A 14,131-nucleotide genomic window follows, 5' to 3' on the forward strand; every position below is an offset into this window, starting at 1 on the left:
ATTCATAAGTGGATATGTATGCGTATTTAACTTATGAAAGTGATTCATAGGTGGTGTAGAAAGTTGATTCAAGAAGAACATGTATTGTTCATAATTTATGACCATGTGTAGAAATAAGTTTTTTTAAAGACAAGGGTCAACGTTACGTTTCACGCAACTAAGATCTTGGAGGTGTGAAACGCGAACATTTGTTCTTCCTTGCGCTGCTTTTGCTGAGCCCACAGACACAAGTCTCGAGCAGCTGATAGTCCTCTTGCCAGAACAAGAGTGAGGCTTTCTCAGGTTGCTCTATGAGTTTCTTAGAAGCCAAAAAACCTGCGATAGTCCAAGTCTGGTAAAGCCTTGATTGCTTCCCAACGAATCTCCCGCTTCTCGTGTCATAATACTCAGGCCACTCATCTTCCTTGAGCCTTTTCTCTGCTACAGCAACTGCTTTCTTCGCCAGTTCTAGCTTTCCCACCTTGATACAAGCCAATGTGAACTAACAAAATCCAGGCATTAAAAATGTGTTAGGAACTCTTGAATCTGAAAAAAAGAACAGCTACTTAAGAGATGATATATGTTTGTTTGTACCTGCCAGAGGAGAGTTGGCCAGGATCCGCCATTGTGATATGACCAAGGCCTGCAATGACAAGTATGAAATCAAAGATCTGCAGAATTCACAGAGAACACGAAAAAAAAAGGTTTTGAAGGGACTCACGTGTTCTTTGGATCAGAGCCAGTGATTATTCGCCATTCGTCTTGCTCTAGAGCCGGAAAACAGATCTTGAGAGGCATGTTTGCAACCAAATCACCCCATTTCTCTTCGATCAAGGTCATGACTCCTTCGTTCTGTTCTTGGTTTCCCAGAGACGAAATAACGGCCCAGAGATTTCCAAGTGTGAAGAATCTGAAATCCATGTGGGCAGGCTGAAGATTTCCTATGAAGTAACCCCCTTGGTTAGGGATCCAGCCGACAAGCCAAGAAGGGATCTGATCTGGATATATGTTAAACTTGTTGGTTGCATCTGCTGAATACTCCTCAGTGTTGTAACGATAAATCTCATTTATTTTCTTGATATCGACCCAGTAATACTCTCTGATATGGAACGATAAAGCACTTAGCCGGTTGTTGACGGCAGCAACTAAGTTTTTGGTACCATCATTCACGTTAAGCATCTCTCTAGCACAGCGAAGAGCCGAGTAGAATAGTGCCTGGAAGGGAAAAGAAAAAATCATGGCCGTTAATTATCAGTTGAAAAAAGCATAACCTTAGCAACTAAATTCCCATGCGAGATAAGTTTTTTTTTCACTTTACTTGGATTTCAAGTGGATGCCCATGAATGCCCATTCTTCGATCAATCATACATGATCCGTCAGTCACCAGAAGAGTTGGGAACATGTCAAAACCGTCAGCTAGACATAGCTTAAGAATCAACTTGATCCCTGTTTGAACATCGATTCTCTCTTGCAACGTGTAATCGCCAGTGAGCTTTCCATAAGCTCTCAGCAATATAATCCACCACAAGCCTAAGCAAAATTTACAACCTCGGTGAGAAACATTCTCCAATCACATTACCATTGCAATGCTAAAGTGAAAAGTTCACAACTTTTCAACACAGAATGTGATTTAGTAGTGGATTGTCGAGGGCGTTTGATTCTCCAAGATAGATGGAAATATAATTTATTCATCTAAAAGGAATTGAAGACTAAAAAAAAAAAAAAAAAAGTGAGCATAAGGAGTTACCAGAGTCAACAGGGCTAACACGTCCAATAGCTGATTCGCCAAAATCTGCATCTAATACCTCCTCAAACGAGCCATCATTTCCCTCAAGTGGCACAGGCTTCACTTTAAAACTCGCTGGCATTAGCCCTGGGCCAGGGCTATGACAGTCAACTGTTTTCTCCCAGCTCTGAAAACCAAGCAACAGAAAGCTCGATTAAGAAACTTTAGCGTAGATTAGTATATCAAATAGTACCTTACAATCAGCATCCACAAGGATGAAAGTAGTTGAAGCCAAAGGAAAGCACTTTTATAAGAACCAGAAACTATAAAGCAGGCAAGGAAATGCAAATCTTTAGACTACGTAAACGGATATCAAATGCGTCTAAAAGAAGATCACAGAGTCATAACTCAATATTTATAATGCTCCGAGCTTTCTCAAAGCACTGATTAAAACTAGATTTGGGAAGCAAGCTGTAAAAAAATTTAGGCGATCTGAACAAATTAAAACACTTTTCTAAGAACCAGAAACTAACATAGCAGCAAGGAGAGGGAAATATTTAGACCAAGTAAACGAAACTCGGGACATCTTCAAGAATATCACAGTATCACTAATTTTAACAACTAATTTATGACAAAAGCAATCAAACTTTTTGGGTCAGAACAAGTCAAAACATAAGAAGACATACCTGGGACTGCAGCGGAAAGAGGAGAGATTTCTCCAAATCTTGTCTTTCTCCGTTAGGCAAGAAAATTCAGTAAACAAACTAGACAAATTTCCCGTTTTCACAAAACCCGCTAAACTTCCCTAGAATGAGAGATCAAATTCCAATGGCAAATAATGAGCGTGCAACCAAGAAAGTAAAACCAAATTCAAAGAATCCGGCCAGATATAATTCTCAAATCCGGAAAGTTGCAAAAGCATAGCATACTTTTTAGTGCGGGTATAAATGACCAACTAACTCAAAAGTTTCCAAGAAAATAAACAGCAATATCGACCAAAAGCTCTGATTTTTCAGACATTGCCTAAAACTGGCTGCATTGGGCAAGATCAATCAAAGACAGCTCAAGAACATTGTTTCAAACAAAAAGGTTCAAGAAAATGTTACCTGCAGTTGCAACGTGTGAAGGAGAAAGTTTCTTACAATCTCCCCTTCCCCATCAAGCAAGAACGCATACGCCGAAGGAACAAAATCACGAATAAAGACCTGATCATAGTTCAAAGTCTGCTTATCCCCTGGATCATTAGCCGCTACAGTCCCCACGGGGAACCCGCAATAATTCACCACGGCACCACGAAGCAGCTTCCACGCCTCTTTCTCAGCCTCACTCTGACTCAAAACCTGTTCTTTCTCGCTTCTTACACCCACATTTCCAGATTTAGCATCTTCTCCTCCTTTACCACTTTCCTTTTTCGGTATCTCTTCAGTTTTCTCGAGTTCCTTGAAAACCAGTGGCTTCACAAAGATACTCTCGAAGCTCTGATCACTATTTACATGGGAACCCAACGAAGAAGTCGAGTGGTTCCTAAAATCGGAAGCTACACGGGGAATTACTAAAACACCCCTTTCTCTTCCTCTTCCTCTTCCTCTTCCTATACTAACTCTAGCTCTTAAGACCCTAGATCCTCCTCCCCAACTAATGGAATCGGAATCACAAAAAGCCTTCCGATCCAGAACAATCCGACGGCATTGAGTACCAGATCTAATACTTCTGGAATCAATCTTTCTACACTGTAACTTGGACGAATTGAGCAATTTGGCCGAGCTCGGAGGAGAAAACCCGGAGATCGAGGAACTTCTAAAACTAATCAGAAATCTACAATATGGTTTCATCGCAGAGACACAGATACAGCTCCTGCTGTTCATCATTCTCCAAGAATCGAGAACACACGATTGAAACAATCAAACACCTTACACAGCTTTTTTTTTTTACAAATTCTTAATCGACCGACACGAAAAAAAAAGAATCCGATCGTATAAATTGGAGAATGTCTATTGTCTGAACTAGCTCGAGGAGAAAAAATAATTAGGAAACAAATACTTAGATCGGAATATACTTACAGGGAAGAGAAGATGATCAACAAGAAGAATGGTGTTTTAGGGGATAATGAGTAATAAATGAATGAATAAGATATTTTCTGAATGTGTTTGGTTGAAGATGGAATCTGAGACTTTACTTAAAAAGAAAAAGCTCCGTGGCGGAAATGCAAAAATCGACGACGCAAGTGCACTTTCCAACATAAACTATATTTACGAAAATAGCCTCGTTTACGTGTCTCTTTTGCTTGTATTAATTGTGTTGAAAAGTGTGGGTATAAATGACATTCCAAATTTCGTTGTTACCTGTATGGATAAGATGGGCCGGTGGTAGAGAGAGACCACAAAATTTCTCGTTGAATAAATGTGGAGAAAATGAAAAATACATAAAGCCAAACCTTATTGTCCCCATTGATCCAATGCTTTTAGGTATTTACGGAAGAACCCCTGGAAGCCCATAACCTTTACACACAACTAGATGTCTACCATTGGCTAAGTTTCTGCGTGGCAAGTTTCTAGAGGTACGCAGGAAAATAGAATCTCTCAGATTTATATTTCTATTTGTCAATTTCGGTTTGCTTTCGTCTGGCGTACAAGTAAAAAGATCCTTCTTGCTTGCTTTGTCACGACTCGCATAAATTAAACTTTCCACGCGCTCAATATATTCAACCGCATTAAAGGGCTTCACAGCACGAATAATATTAGCCTATTGGACCACATAGCTGAGGCCCATTTAATCTTCATTAGTTGCCATGGGTCTCTGATGCTTCTTTCCATTGAAAAGGGATTACAAATTCTTCTTTTTTTTAAAAGCAAATTGAGTCTACATGAAGCCCAACTTTTGAACTTATACGGTCTTAAACCATTTTTTAGACCAATAACTAACTAATTGTTTGGACTTATTTGTATTATGGTGAAGAAAAAAAAATGAAGAAGTTAAAATTTTCAACTATCTTATTATCTTAGTGATCATCAGTTCATATTAGAGCCTAACCACGAGAACCGAAAGCATGTGGGTTTAATAATAAACGTTTGCTTTTGAATAACATTGAAAGAGATAGAAGCATGTCATTTATATAACGTGCTTCATTTTGTCTTGTTAATATTAGCTAATACTGTACGTTCTTATCTATAAATCCCATATTGTTGCTTGAATTAAGAATTTTCTATTTTTTTTTTATAAAAAAATATCTTATGGATATATTGGAACGGTCTCTTTAAGAAGGTAGTAGTTTATATTTTTAAGATAACTGGCAAGCTTGCAAGCCTCGCACCCAAATACACACAGTTGACCTAATGTACATGAATGTTTATAATCCATTGTTCAAAACACGTTCAACCTGTTTACTAATAATAAATAAATAAATAAGTATGAAGATCAAATGAATTTTGCTTAACCATTTATAAATGTAAACACAAACGTGTAGTCGTATCGTATACAATCAAATATGCCTTAATTAATAGCTTGGAGGATTATATCTAAAATTACGCTTATTCTCATGATCAAAGCTCACAAACCCTACAAAATCCTTTCATATATGATAACACATATGATGCATAATTATGAAATTACTTTTAAATGATTGTAAATGTAAAATTATAACTAGAATTTAAAAAATGATTAATTGTTAACCACAAATTAAAAGACATACAAACGAATACGCGATTGCTAAGATATGGCAAATTTCAAGGCAGGTATCAATCACCTTACGACGGGACAGACATAACATAAACATCTTTTTAAGTCCAAAGGTACCACGGAAAGTCGGAAACCCATAAACCAATATATTTCCTAGATGGGTAATAAAATGAAATATCAATATATATATATACATATATATATATATATAAAATTCATGTGCTGTATCAATTACACGATTTTGGGTAGTCGTTAATGTGCTTAATATTGGGTTTAAGTCTCGATCCATTGTTATAGATTCTCTAATAAAGCGATTATCCAGTAGGGACTTTTGTGGCTAGAAATGGTTTATGCCTTATAGGGAAAAAATAATGAACAAAGGCATTAAAGCGATTGAAACTAAATCTGTTTTAATTCGATTTCATAATCACTCATTCGTAAAACTGAAGTTTGTAATACGTCAGTGGTTAGTAATATATTGAATATTATGGAATTACGCATATGTGAGCTATAAATGGCACAAATTACATGCGTTTGTAGTTATCATAATTCACAAAACATGTATACTCATCATATATATGTTTTAATAGAATATGTGTTGATTGGATGATTGATAAAAAAATGTAACCAATGAGTGGACCACAATATGCTCACAGTTATACAAATTTGAATGGTTTTTTTTTTTTTGTGAAATCTCAAAATTTGCATTAGCAAACAAAAATATATACCGATGTGGGATGCAAATAAAGAATAGAACTCTATTGCGGTTTGATATAATTTATAAATCAAACCTGAAATAGAGGATAAACAGAGTAAGATACAATAAAGAGATGAATCGAATTGAATTATCTAAACACAAAAATGTCATATAGTATCGTATAAAAATTACGATAACTTTTTTTTCTCAAAATACCAAAGTTTCGGAATTCGGACTCAATATATGTTTCTAAATTCTAAAACGTTCTTACTGGTTCGACTGAATAAACCTGAAATTTACATGATTCCTACAACAAACAAAAAAGCTACATAGTTCAGTATTAATATCGGTACATTTTTGATGAATATCATATAAATCAATATTAAACAACAATACATCGATTGAAACCTTCCACACTATATATATTCAGAACGTCAGTTTTTTTTTTTTGACGTCAGAACGTCAGTTTATATGGAAACTTAAATGAAATTATGCCCATCAAATTTTATTATTATTATCATACTTAAAAACTCACTAAGCATATTGCCGTAGTCTTCTCTCTGTGGAAAAAGTGAAGAAAAAAAACGAAGAAAGGTGAATTCTCCAAATACAATGTATTTCGCTTGGTTTCGGATTAGATAGGTTTTGTTAATGTATAAAGGTGGGACCCAAAGAAAGCCACGTTGACGCCGACGTGTAAGTCTCTGGACGCGTTGACCTTGACCATTCAAAAGACGATTGAGTCGGTCCTTGATTGTGCTCGTCTTCCCCAAAAATGGAATATTATCCAACCTATCTAATCATCGATTACCACGTGGCGCACGGGTAAGTCCCATCCCATGTATCTGAATCTGCTGCTTTCTGTCTTTTTTTTTGGTCCTGTCTCTTCTGAATAAACCTGAACACAAGTTTGAAATGGAAGCGTTTTGTTTTTCAACGAAAGAGATTAAATTTCCACGTGTGAATTAAGAAGAATCCATCTCCCACCGTTAATTGTTTAACTTAAATTTCTGCGTTGCATTTATACATAATATAACATTAACTTAAAATCAAATTTCAATGTCATTTGTTACTTGTATTGCCTTAATTGGTAGTTTATGTTGAATAGCTTATTAAGGGCCCTCAAATAAACTTAAATATTACTAAAGATGTACATACCCCATTCAGTCAACATTTATTAAGAAACCGAACAAGATTTTCGAAGTTGTAATGAAAAAAAAAACAATTCTCTTAAAACTGACATTTAAAAACTGTTACCTAGTTTAGTTCGAATTCAGTAAAAAACTACTCCGTTATATTACTTAAATTTTGTATAAGATAATGATTAGGATAATTCTTGTAGCATAAAAAAATCTCAATCTTGGAGTGATCGATTTTGAATAAAGTTTGATAAAGATATATATATATATATATTGCTGAGGAAAGAGATCTTCAGATTTTGGGACCACTATCTTAGTCTTGGGATGGCTTTTAGGCGTCGGCTTGCTTGCTGGCCACACCACACGGCCTAGGATTTTTCATTCTCTCAGCCGCCGCCACCTTTTTTTTTTTTTCAAGTCTTCACTATTTAACACGTGCCTTTTCTCTTCTCCGTCACGTGCCAATTCCAAAAGATGTGCAACATATATATCTTATGTAATACGTGTATGTGTCTATGTTTGAGTTTATAAATTATAACTCAATGGGAAAAAATGAGGAAAGCCGTATTATTGCCTAAAAGGATCAAGTTGGTGTATAGAAAGAAAACGACTTCAACTACAGTTTTTACTTTGACGGCTGACAATTAATGTATAATGTGTGGACCGCAAAAAAAAAATGGAATTTCAAAGCTTGTTTACAAAAATAAGTTATCCAATATAACATTAATGTCTATCGGATTTCATGTCAAAAGTCATTGATAATTAGATGACATATTATATATTAGCCTGTGATCTTAATTCCTAATTAACAATCTTGTTTAAGTAGATTCAATTATTTTTTTCTTCTAAACTGACCAGAACGGAGGAGGAAAGGGATTCAGGGCTATAGAAGATACGGTGTTGCTGACGTGTTGCAGAGTAAAATTCGGTTTTGTCTGGATAATGGTGTAATGGTCCGTACAATAATGCGGTTTCCAATAATTAATTAAGGCTTTTGGACATATTAAGTGGTGGGTTATATCATCACTTTAGCGTTCTCCGTAACAAAGAATTAGCTTTTCAATGAATAACAACCCCTTAATGTCCACCTTAACACAAAGCCTAGATCAAAGCCAATGAGATTTTGCCACGTGATTTTGAGGATAAAACATTCAGTTTTTAAATGTCTTCTTTTGAACCCTTTAAGAACGGCTTTCACACACACTAGTTCTTTTTATTTCCCATATACATGCCCTATAGACATAGTTCATAAAAAGCAATATTACTGGGGTTATCCATTTTATAGTTATAAAGTCCTTATTTAATATATTTTTTATAAAAAATTTCTGATGTGTTTGTTTTGTTTGTTTGTGTTATATCTTAGGTTAAATATTGATTATGGTGGAACCAATTATGGGCTTCGTCGTCGAAATATTAATATTTAATTGAACAATGATTAATATTATGCCTCCATTGAGGAAATCACTCAATCGTGTGAAAACAACTTCAATTATTTATGTTTATTATCGTATTACTCCCACCGGCGAAGAATTTGTATTCTTAAAATGCGTACATCATAAATTACCATCCACATGTTTATGAATTATCTACAAAAATATCATTACAATCCCAATAAAATAAAAAAAACAAAACCAATCAAATTTAGCGACTTGTTAAAACGTCATGATATACGATCAAGCTTGGAATAATAAAGCTGATCATACATCCTAATAAAATATCGTAAACACATTCCTTTTCTTCTTTAATTATTCCCTTAAACAAATTCCTTTCACACGTAAACTTCGTGTTTAATTAAGTTCTTAACGATTCTAATCTTCTTTTTTTCTTAATCTATATTCAGAAGTTGCCATTATTGTTGAACTGTTGTTGCTGCTGTAAAAACCAGAAGTCTTCATCACTTTCTCCAATGTTCCATAAACTGTCCGAAGAAGAAGCAGCTCCATTAATATTATCAAACCAGTTAAGGTTACTCTGCTCCTGCATAGCCGGTAAATCTTCGTCTAATAATCCACTGTAATCGAAATAAGTCTCCGGTAACATTTGTGGACCCACCAAGTTCTGATCCGGAAAATAACTATTCCCCACTTGACCCGAATGATATTCCGGGTTCGGGTTTGGAGCGCTATAGTACTCGGTCAAGTCTGACACCGGAGACACTGCCACGCTGGAATTTTCCGGCGTAATATAATCATTGTTGCTCATTACACCAAATTGTTGTCCCATGCAACTGTTGTTGTTGTTGTTGTTGTAATCATACGTCATGAATTGATTGTTAGAGGTTGTGATGCATGATGATGTGGCAGCTGATCCTGTCGTGGCTGTGGTTGTGGCTGCGGCTGCGGCTGAGGCCGAGGCTGAAGCGGATTGGATCCTCTCGACGAGCCGGGGCATCCACAGATACTTCATTGTGTCTTTGAATTGTTGGCTGTTTACATCGCATTTAAGCTGCTTTGCATGTTTTTGCACTCGCGTTCTCCAGTAGTTCTTGATCTCGTTGTCTGTTCTTCCCGGTAAATATTGTGCGATTTTTGACCATCTGTTTATAACAAACAACACAGGTTCAGTTATCTGTTTTTTTAGCGTATTATTATAAATTGATAATCAAACAATTGTTTTCTTGTCGTCTAATACATTAATATTCATCAGGATTTATGATATCTCAATATCAGTAGATTTTTTTATCCATCAACATCGATATTAGTAGTTCTTTTTTATCCATCAACATATACAACCCACATAAATATCAAATTATATTCTGATGCAAAAAATGTAAAATTCAGATTTTATTCTTTTAAACAAAATATTTTAAGTATAAATAAAATATTATATATAAATATATAATTTTATTTGGAAGACGATGTTATATTAATAAATGGTTAATTTAATAGAATTGACAATTTTACTTATTTGTGTAAAAAAATTATATTCAAACGATATTTTTTGTGATATAAAAGAAATATAGCTCATGATAACGATACAAAACAATATATATATATATATGTTATTTTAAATTTGAAACATACGTACCGATTGCCCCAACGGGAATGAAGTTCGAGGATCATGAGTTGTTCTTCGAGGGTAATGTTTCCACGGCGGACGTCAGGGCGGAGATAGTTTAGCCACCGTAGCCTACAGCTTTTACCGGTGCGTTGGAGTCCTGTTTCATTGGTAAAAGTACATATGATGATTAATATACCGGTCGGTCATGTATACGTATAGTAAGCTGATTTTATACGGAAGAAACTCATTTGTATAAACGTTTCATATATATTTGGTAAAGTTATATCAAGTTCCCCAACAAAATAAAAAATGGACCGTAATATGATGCAAAATGCAAAATTTTCCTAAAGGGTCTTTTTCTTCAGCAAGCTTTCTTCCATTGAGTTAGTGCTCTTCCCATATAGATGATGATAATTAATTCGCATTAGTTCTTCTTTTTTCATCCTTTTTGATAGCCAAATTTGATATTTTATTCAAAACTGAGATTGTTGATAATCGTATCCATTGCTAAAAGATCTCACTAAAAATCATCAGTATTGTACTTTATTTATTCGGTGAAATTATATTTAAATATAGGTTTAAGAAGAGAAAAACAAAGAAACATGAGACGTATGCACTTTTTGATTCATACCTATGAAGGGTCTTTTCATCTATGCATATAAAGGAAACAAACCATTATCGAAAATTCTCAAAAAAAAAAAGCTCTCTTTAAAAATAGTAAAGGTGGGTAATTTAAAAGAACAAAAAAAAAACACAATCACACATGTTGATTGAAACATGAAAAGGATAGAACATAAAGTTAAAAACCAATTATGTTAAACGACTTATCCCTTGGCTCTTTTAGCCAAAAAAAAAAAAAAAAAAAAAAAAAAAAACCGAAGTAGAAAATACAAACATATATATGTGTGTGAAATGAATCATACCAGCGCAACGAGAAAGAGAGTTCCATCGACCTTCTCCGTGAGTAGCAATGTAATCGATGAGCTTAAAATCTTCTTCAGCGGTCCATGGACCTCTCTTCAGGTCCATTTCGTCTTCCATGTTGTTGTTCTTCAAGCTTCTTCCTTTCTCATCCATTGATGCACACAGAAGAGACCCACAAAGAGATCGATTCTTGAGTAAAACGAATGAAGCGATTTACTTTTCTCTTTGTGGTTTTGTGAAGAGAGAGAGACACGAGAGGGAAATTGATATTTTTTGGAGTTATGTGTAGATAGAGAAAGGATGAGTTTTTAATGCACAAGAAAAAGAGAAGTTGTGGGTTTTATAGAAGAGAAAAGATGATAGATTTCAATTTTTCTTTTATTTTTTAAATTCTTTGGAACATGTGCGAAGAAGGGAATAGACAGCCGTAATATAGGAACTGTGTGTTTATTGATGTAATTATTTATTAGCTTTCCTCAATTCTGTTTTGTAAACCATGTTTTCTTTGTTTTCGATTTTTTTTTTTTTTAAGTTTTAAATTTTCATAATGGAGAAACGGGGAAAGTAGCCTGGGCACATTATCCGAACCCGAATAATTTATCCGAACCCGACCCGAAAAAGAGAAACCGAACCCGAATCGAAACTGATAAAATATCCGAACGGTTTTTAAATTTCTAAATCTGAAAAACCGAAACCGAACCAAACCGAACCGAAAATCCGAATGGATATCCGAAATATCCGAAATACAATTATATACCCAAAATACTAACTACAATTAGATTTAATAACCTAAAATTACAATTATAAATCCAAAATATGAATTATTTTTATTCTGAAAATGATGAAAAATCCAAAATAATTTAAACATACTAAGTTTTTAGTTATATTTTTAAAATTTTGCCAAATTTTATTTGAATTTAACTAATTTTATTTAAATTTAATTATTTTTATTTAATTTAATTATTTTTTGGATATCCGAACCCGAACCGGACCCGATCGAATATAACCGAACCCGAACCGAAATTCCAAAAATATCCGAATGGGTTTTAAATTTAAAAACCGAAAATCCGAAAAACCGAATTATCCGAACCGAACCCGAATGGATATCCGAACGCCCAGGCCTAGGGGAAACTACCGAATACGAGTAGTCTACATGGCTGAACAAATATTCTCTTATGAAAGGTGAGCTTTTTTTTTTCCTTTTTTTTTTGTTAAAGAAAAGTGAGCTTTTTCGATCCTACCATTATATTATGAATTAGTTTGTTAACGACGGATTTCACAAACTTAAAAAATCAAAGAGTGAAGAGTGAAGCCCTTATTATATAACTATAGTGTATAGTCCTATTTGCATTAAGGCATACGACTAATCCACAAAAACACCAAATTTACATTAATTCATTCATAGCAATTAGCAAGACATTTCTGTAAAAGAACTATACTGGTATTTTTGCTGTCATTTATAATTCACATACGCACATTTTCAAATTTGAATTCAGATTATAACATGTCGGCAGCACTACAAACTATCAGAGTTAGTCGAACTAAAGCGCTGATTACCAAAATTTTGATCAAAAGTTTTTAGTATGGATCGATGATAAGTCACGTAGCATTGATGTCTTTAAATCCTAATTTATACATACGAAACACACATAAAACATCAAATTTCGTTTTCTTCATAGAAGCCTTTACCGATGGTATCTTGGTGCTCATTTTTTTTTTAGTTTCCTGGTGATAAGTTTGTTATGTCAGTTTTTTAAAATAAAAAGTCGTAAACATGATATTTTTTTTCTCGATTGTGATAGTAGTTACTTTTTGTAATTGTTGTTTGATACAGATATAGTAAAACCAACTGTTACTTAAAATAATGTGCTACGTTGGCCTCGTAACAACACTAAGACTATGGAATAGAACTCTCAATAAAACCCTTTATTTAAGAACTACGTATACATGGTCCGATCAAATTTTATTATTATCGTTAGAAAGCTCCGAACAAGTTTTTTAGTTATTTTCTGTTACTTGATTGGACTGTGCAAACTGCAAAACCACGCTCTCGTCTTTAATTAATAATACTAGAGGTCTAGAAGTAAGAAAAGATGCCGTCCAGTTAAAAAATCAGTTAATTAGCTCCGTAAGGAATCATAATGTAAAGAGCTGATTATCACTTAGCACTTAATTAAGCACTGAGTTATAAAAGTTGACCCGCTGACTTTCCATCTCTGTGTGTCATAACTCATAACTCTGTTTCCGTTTTCTGTTTTCTATTGATAATTAATCTGTGTTTTTATTTCCTTTTATGGGTTTCTCATTATTTCAAACAAGTTGCCAATAATAAATATATATGCTCTACAGCTTTTTTTTCTTCTCCTTTTTACTTTCTCCACTTCCCCCTTATTTCTTCCCGTTCTTTTCTGACCATCAAAAAAGTCCAAATCCATTTACTCAACATGCATGACATATTTTGTTTCATGGTCATCAAAATTATTTCAACTGAAGTTTAGACAAGTTCCAGAGTTTATGGTAGTTAAATACTCTGTTCTTATGTAAATATTTAATGTAAATATCAACTAGATTTCTTATCGAATATTTATAATTTAAAGAAAATAAATGATTATAACTAAACGATAATAATTATATATATATATTAATATGCATACTTCATTTTTTATAAATATGCATACGTAATTACAAACATCTATCCGAGTTTTAAAAAAAAAAGATTCTAATCAAACATCTATGTCATAAACGGAAAGAATGTAAATATTTTATTGTTGGTAAATAAATGTAGTCGATACAAATACACAAGAAAATATATATTAGCAAGTTTTGGATTTTGAGGTGTATATCTTATTGGAATTCAAATAGAACTCCGGATTGGACATTTCCTTTCTAATTCGTTACATTAATCACATGTAGGTTCCAAAACTTAGGTATGCGAGGTGAATAGATTTTAAAACCAGTGAATGTAAGAGATAAACAATCACTTCTAACGTT

The 14,131-nt window shown here is 34.0% G+C and overlaps 2 protein-coding genes across 2 annotated transcripts; both read right to left on the minus strand.

Moving 5' to 3' along the window:
- Positions 1-36: 36 nt before the first annotated feature.
- On the minus strand, positions 37-3,864 carry LOC18023500 (alkaline/neutral invertase C, mitochondrial). The gene is made up of 6 exons (XM_006407875.2): positions 2,812-3,864; positions 1,727-1,892; positions 1,298-1,509; positions 701-1,194; positions 574-622; positions 37-481 (listed from the first exon to the last, which is right to left on the minus strand). Exons 1-6 carry the CDS (start codon positions 3,571-3,573, stop codon positions 158-160), a joined length of 2,007 nt encoding a protein of 668 aa, XP_006407938.1. The 5' UTR covers positions 3,574-3,864; the 3' UTR covers positions 37-157.
- A 4,917-nt stretch (positions 3,865-8,781) lies between these two features.
- Positions 8,782-11,418, minus strand: LOC18023501 (transcription factor MYB108). The gene is made up of 3 exons (XM_006407876.2): positions 11,140-11,418; positions 10,244-10,373; positions 8,782-9,752 (listed from the first exon to the last, which is right to left on the minus strand). Exons 1-3 carry the CDS (start codon positions 11,291-11,293, stop codon positions 9,053-9,055), a joined length of 984 nt encoding a protein of 327 aa, XP_006407939.1. The 5' UTR covers positions 11,294-11,418; the 3' UTR covers positions 8,782-9,052.
- Positions 11,419-14,131: the final 2,713 nt, after the last annotated feature.

This window comes from Eutrema salsugineum, unplaced genomic scaffold (genome assembly GCF_000478725.1).
Source record: "Eutrema salsugineum unplaced genomic scaffold, Eutsalg1_0 scaffold_13, whole genome shotgun sequence".
In the NCBI taxonomy this organism is placed as follows: Eukaryota; Viridiplantae; Streptophyta; class Magnoliopsida; order Brassicales; family Brassicaceae; genus Eutrema; species Eutrema salsugineum.

Bases quoted from the DNA above. Each gene is read 5' to 3' on its own strand.
- LOC18023500 (XM_006407875.2), bottom strand. From the start codon at position 3,573: ATGATGAACAGCAGGAGCTGTATCTGTGTCTCTGCGATGAAACCATAT. The intron at 1,195-1,297 runs GTAAAGTGAAAA...TTTCCCTTCCAG, and splicing joins GGCATCCACTTGAAATCCAA to GCACTATTCTACTCGGCTCT. The intron at 623-700 runs GTGAGTCCCTTC...TTGTCATTGCAG, and splicing joins GGCTCTGATCCAAAGAACAC to GCCTTGGTCATATCACAATG.
- LOC18023501 (XM_006407876.2), bottom strand. From the start codon at position 11,293: ATGGATGAGAAAGGAAGAAGCTTGAAGAACAACAACATGGAAGACGAA. The intron at 10,374-11,139 runs GTATGATTCATT...CCAATGAAACAG, and splicing joins CTCTCTTTCTCGTTGCGCTG to GACTCCAACGCACCGGTAAA. The intron at 9,753-10,243 runs GTACGTATGTTT...TGTTATAAACAG, and splicing joins CATTCCCGTTGGGGCAATCG to ATGGTCAAAAATCGCACAAT.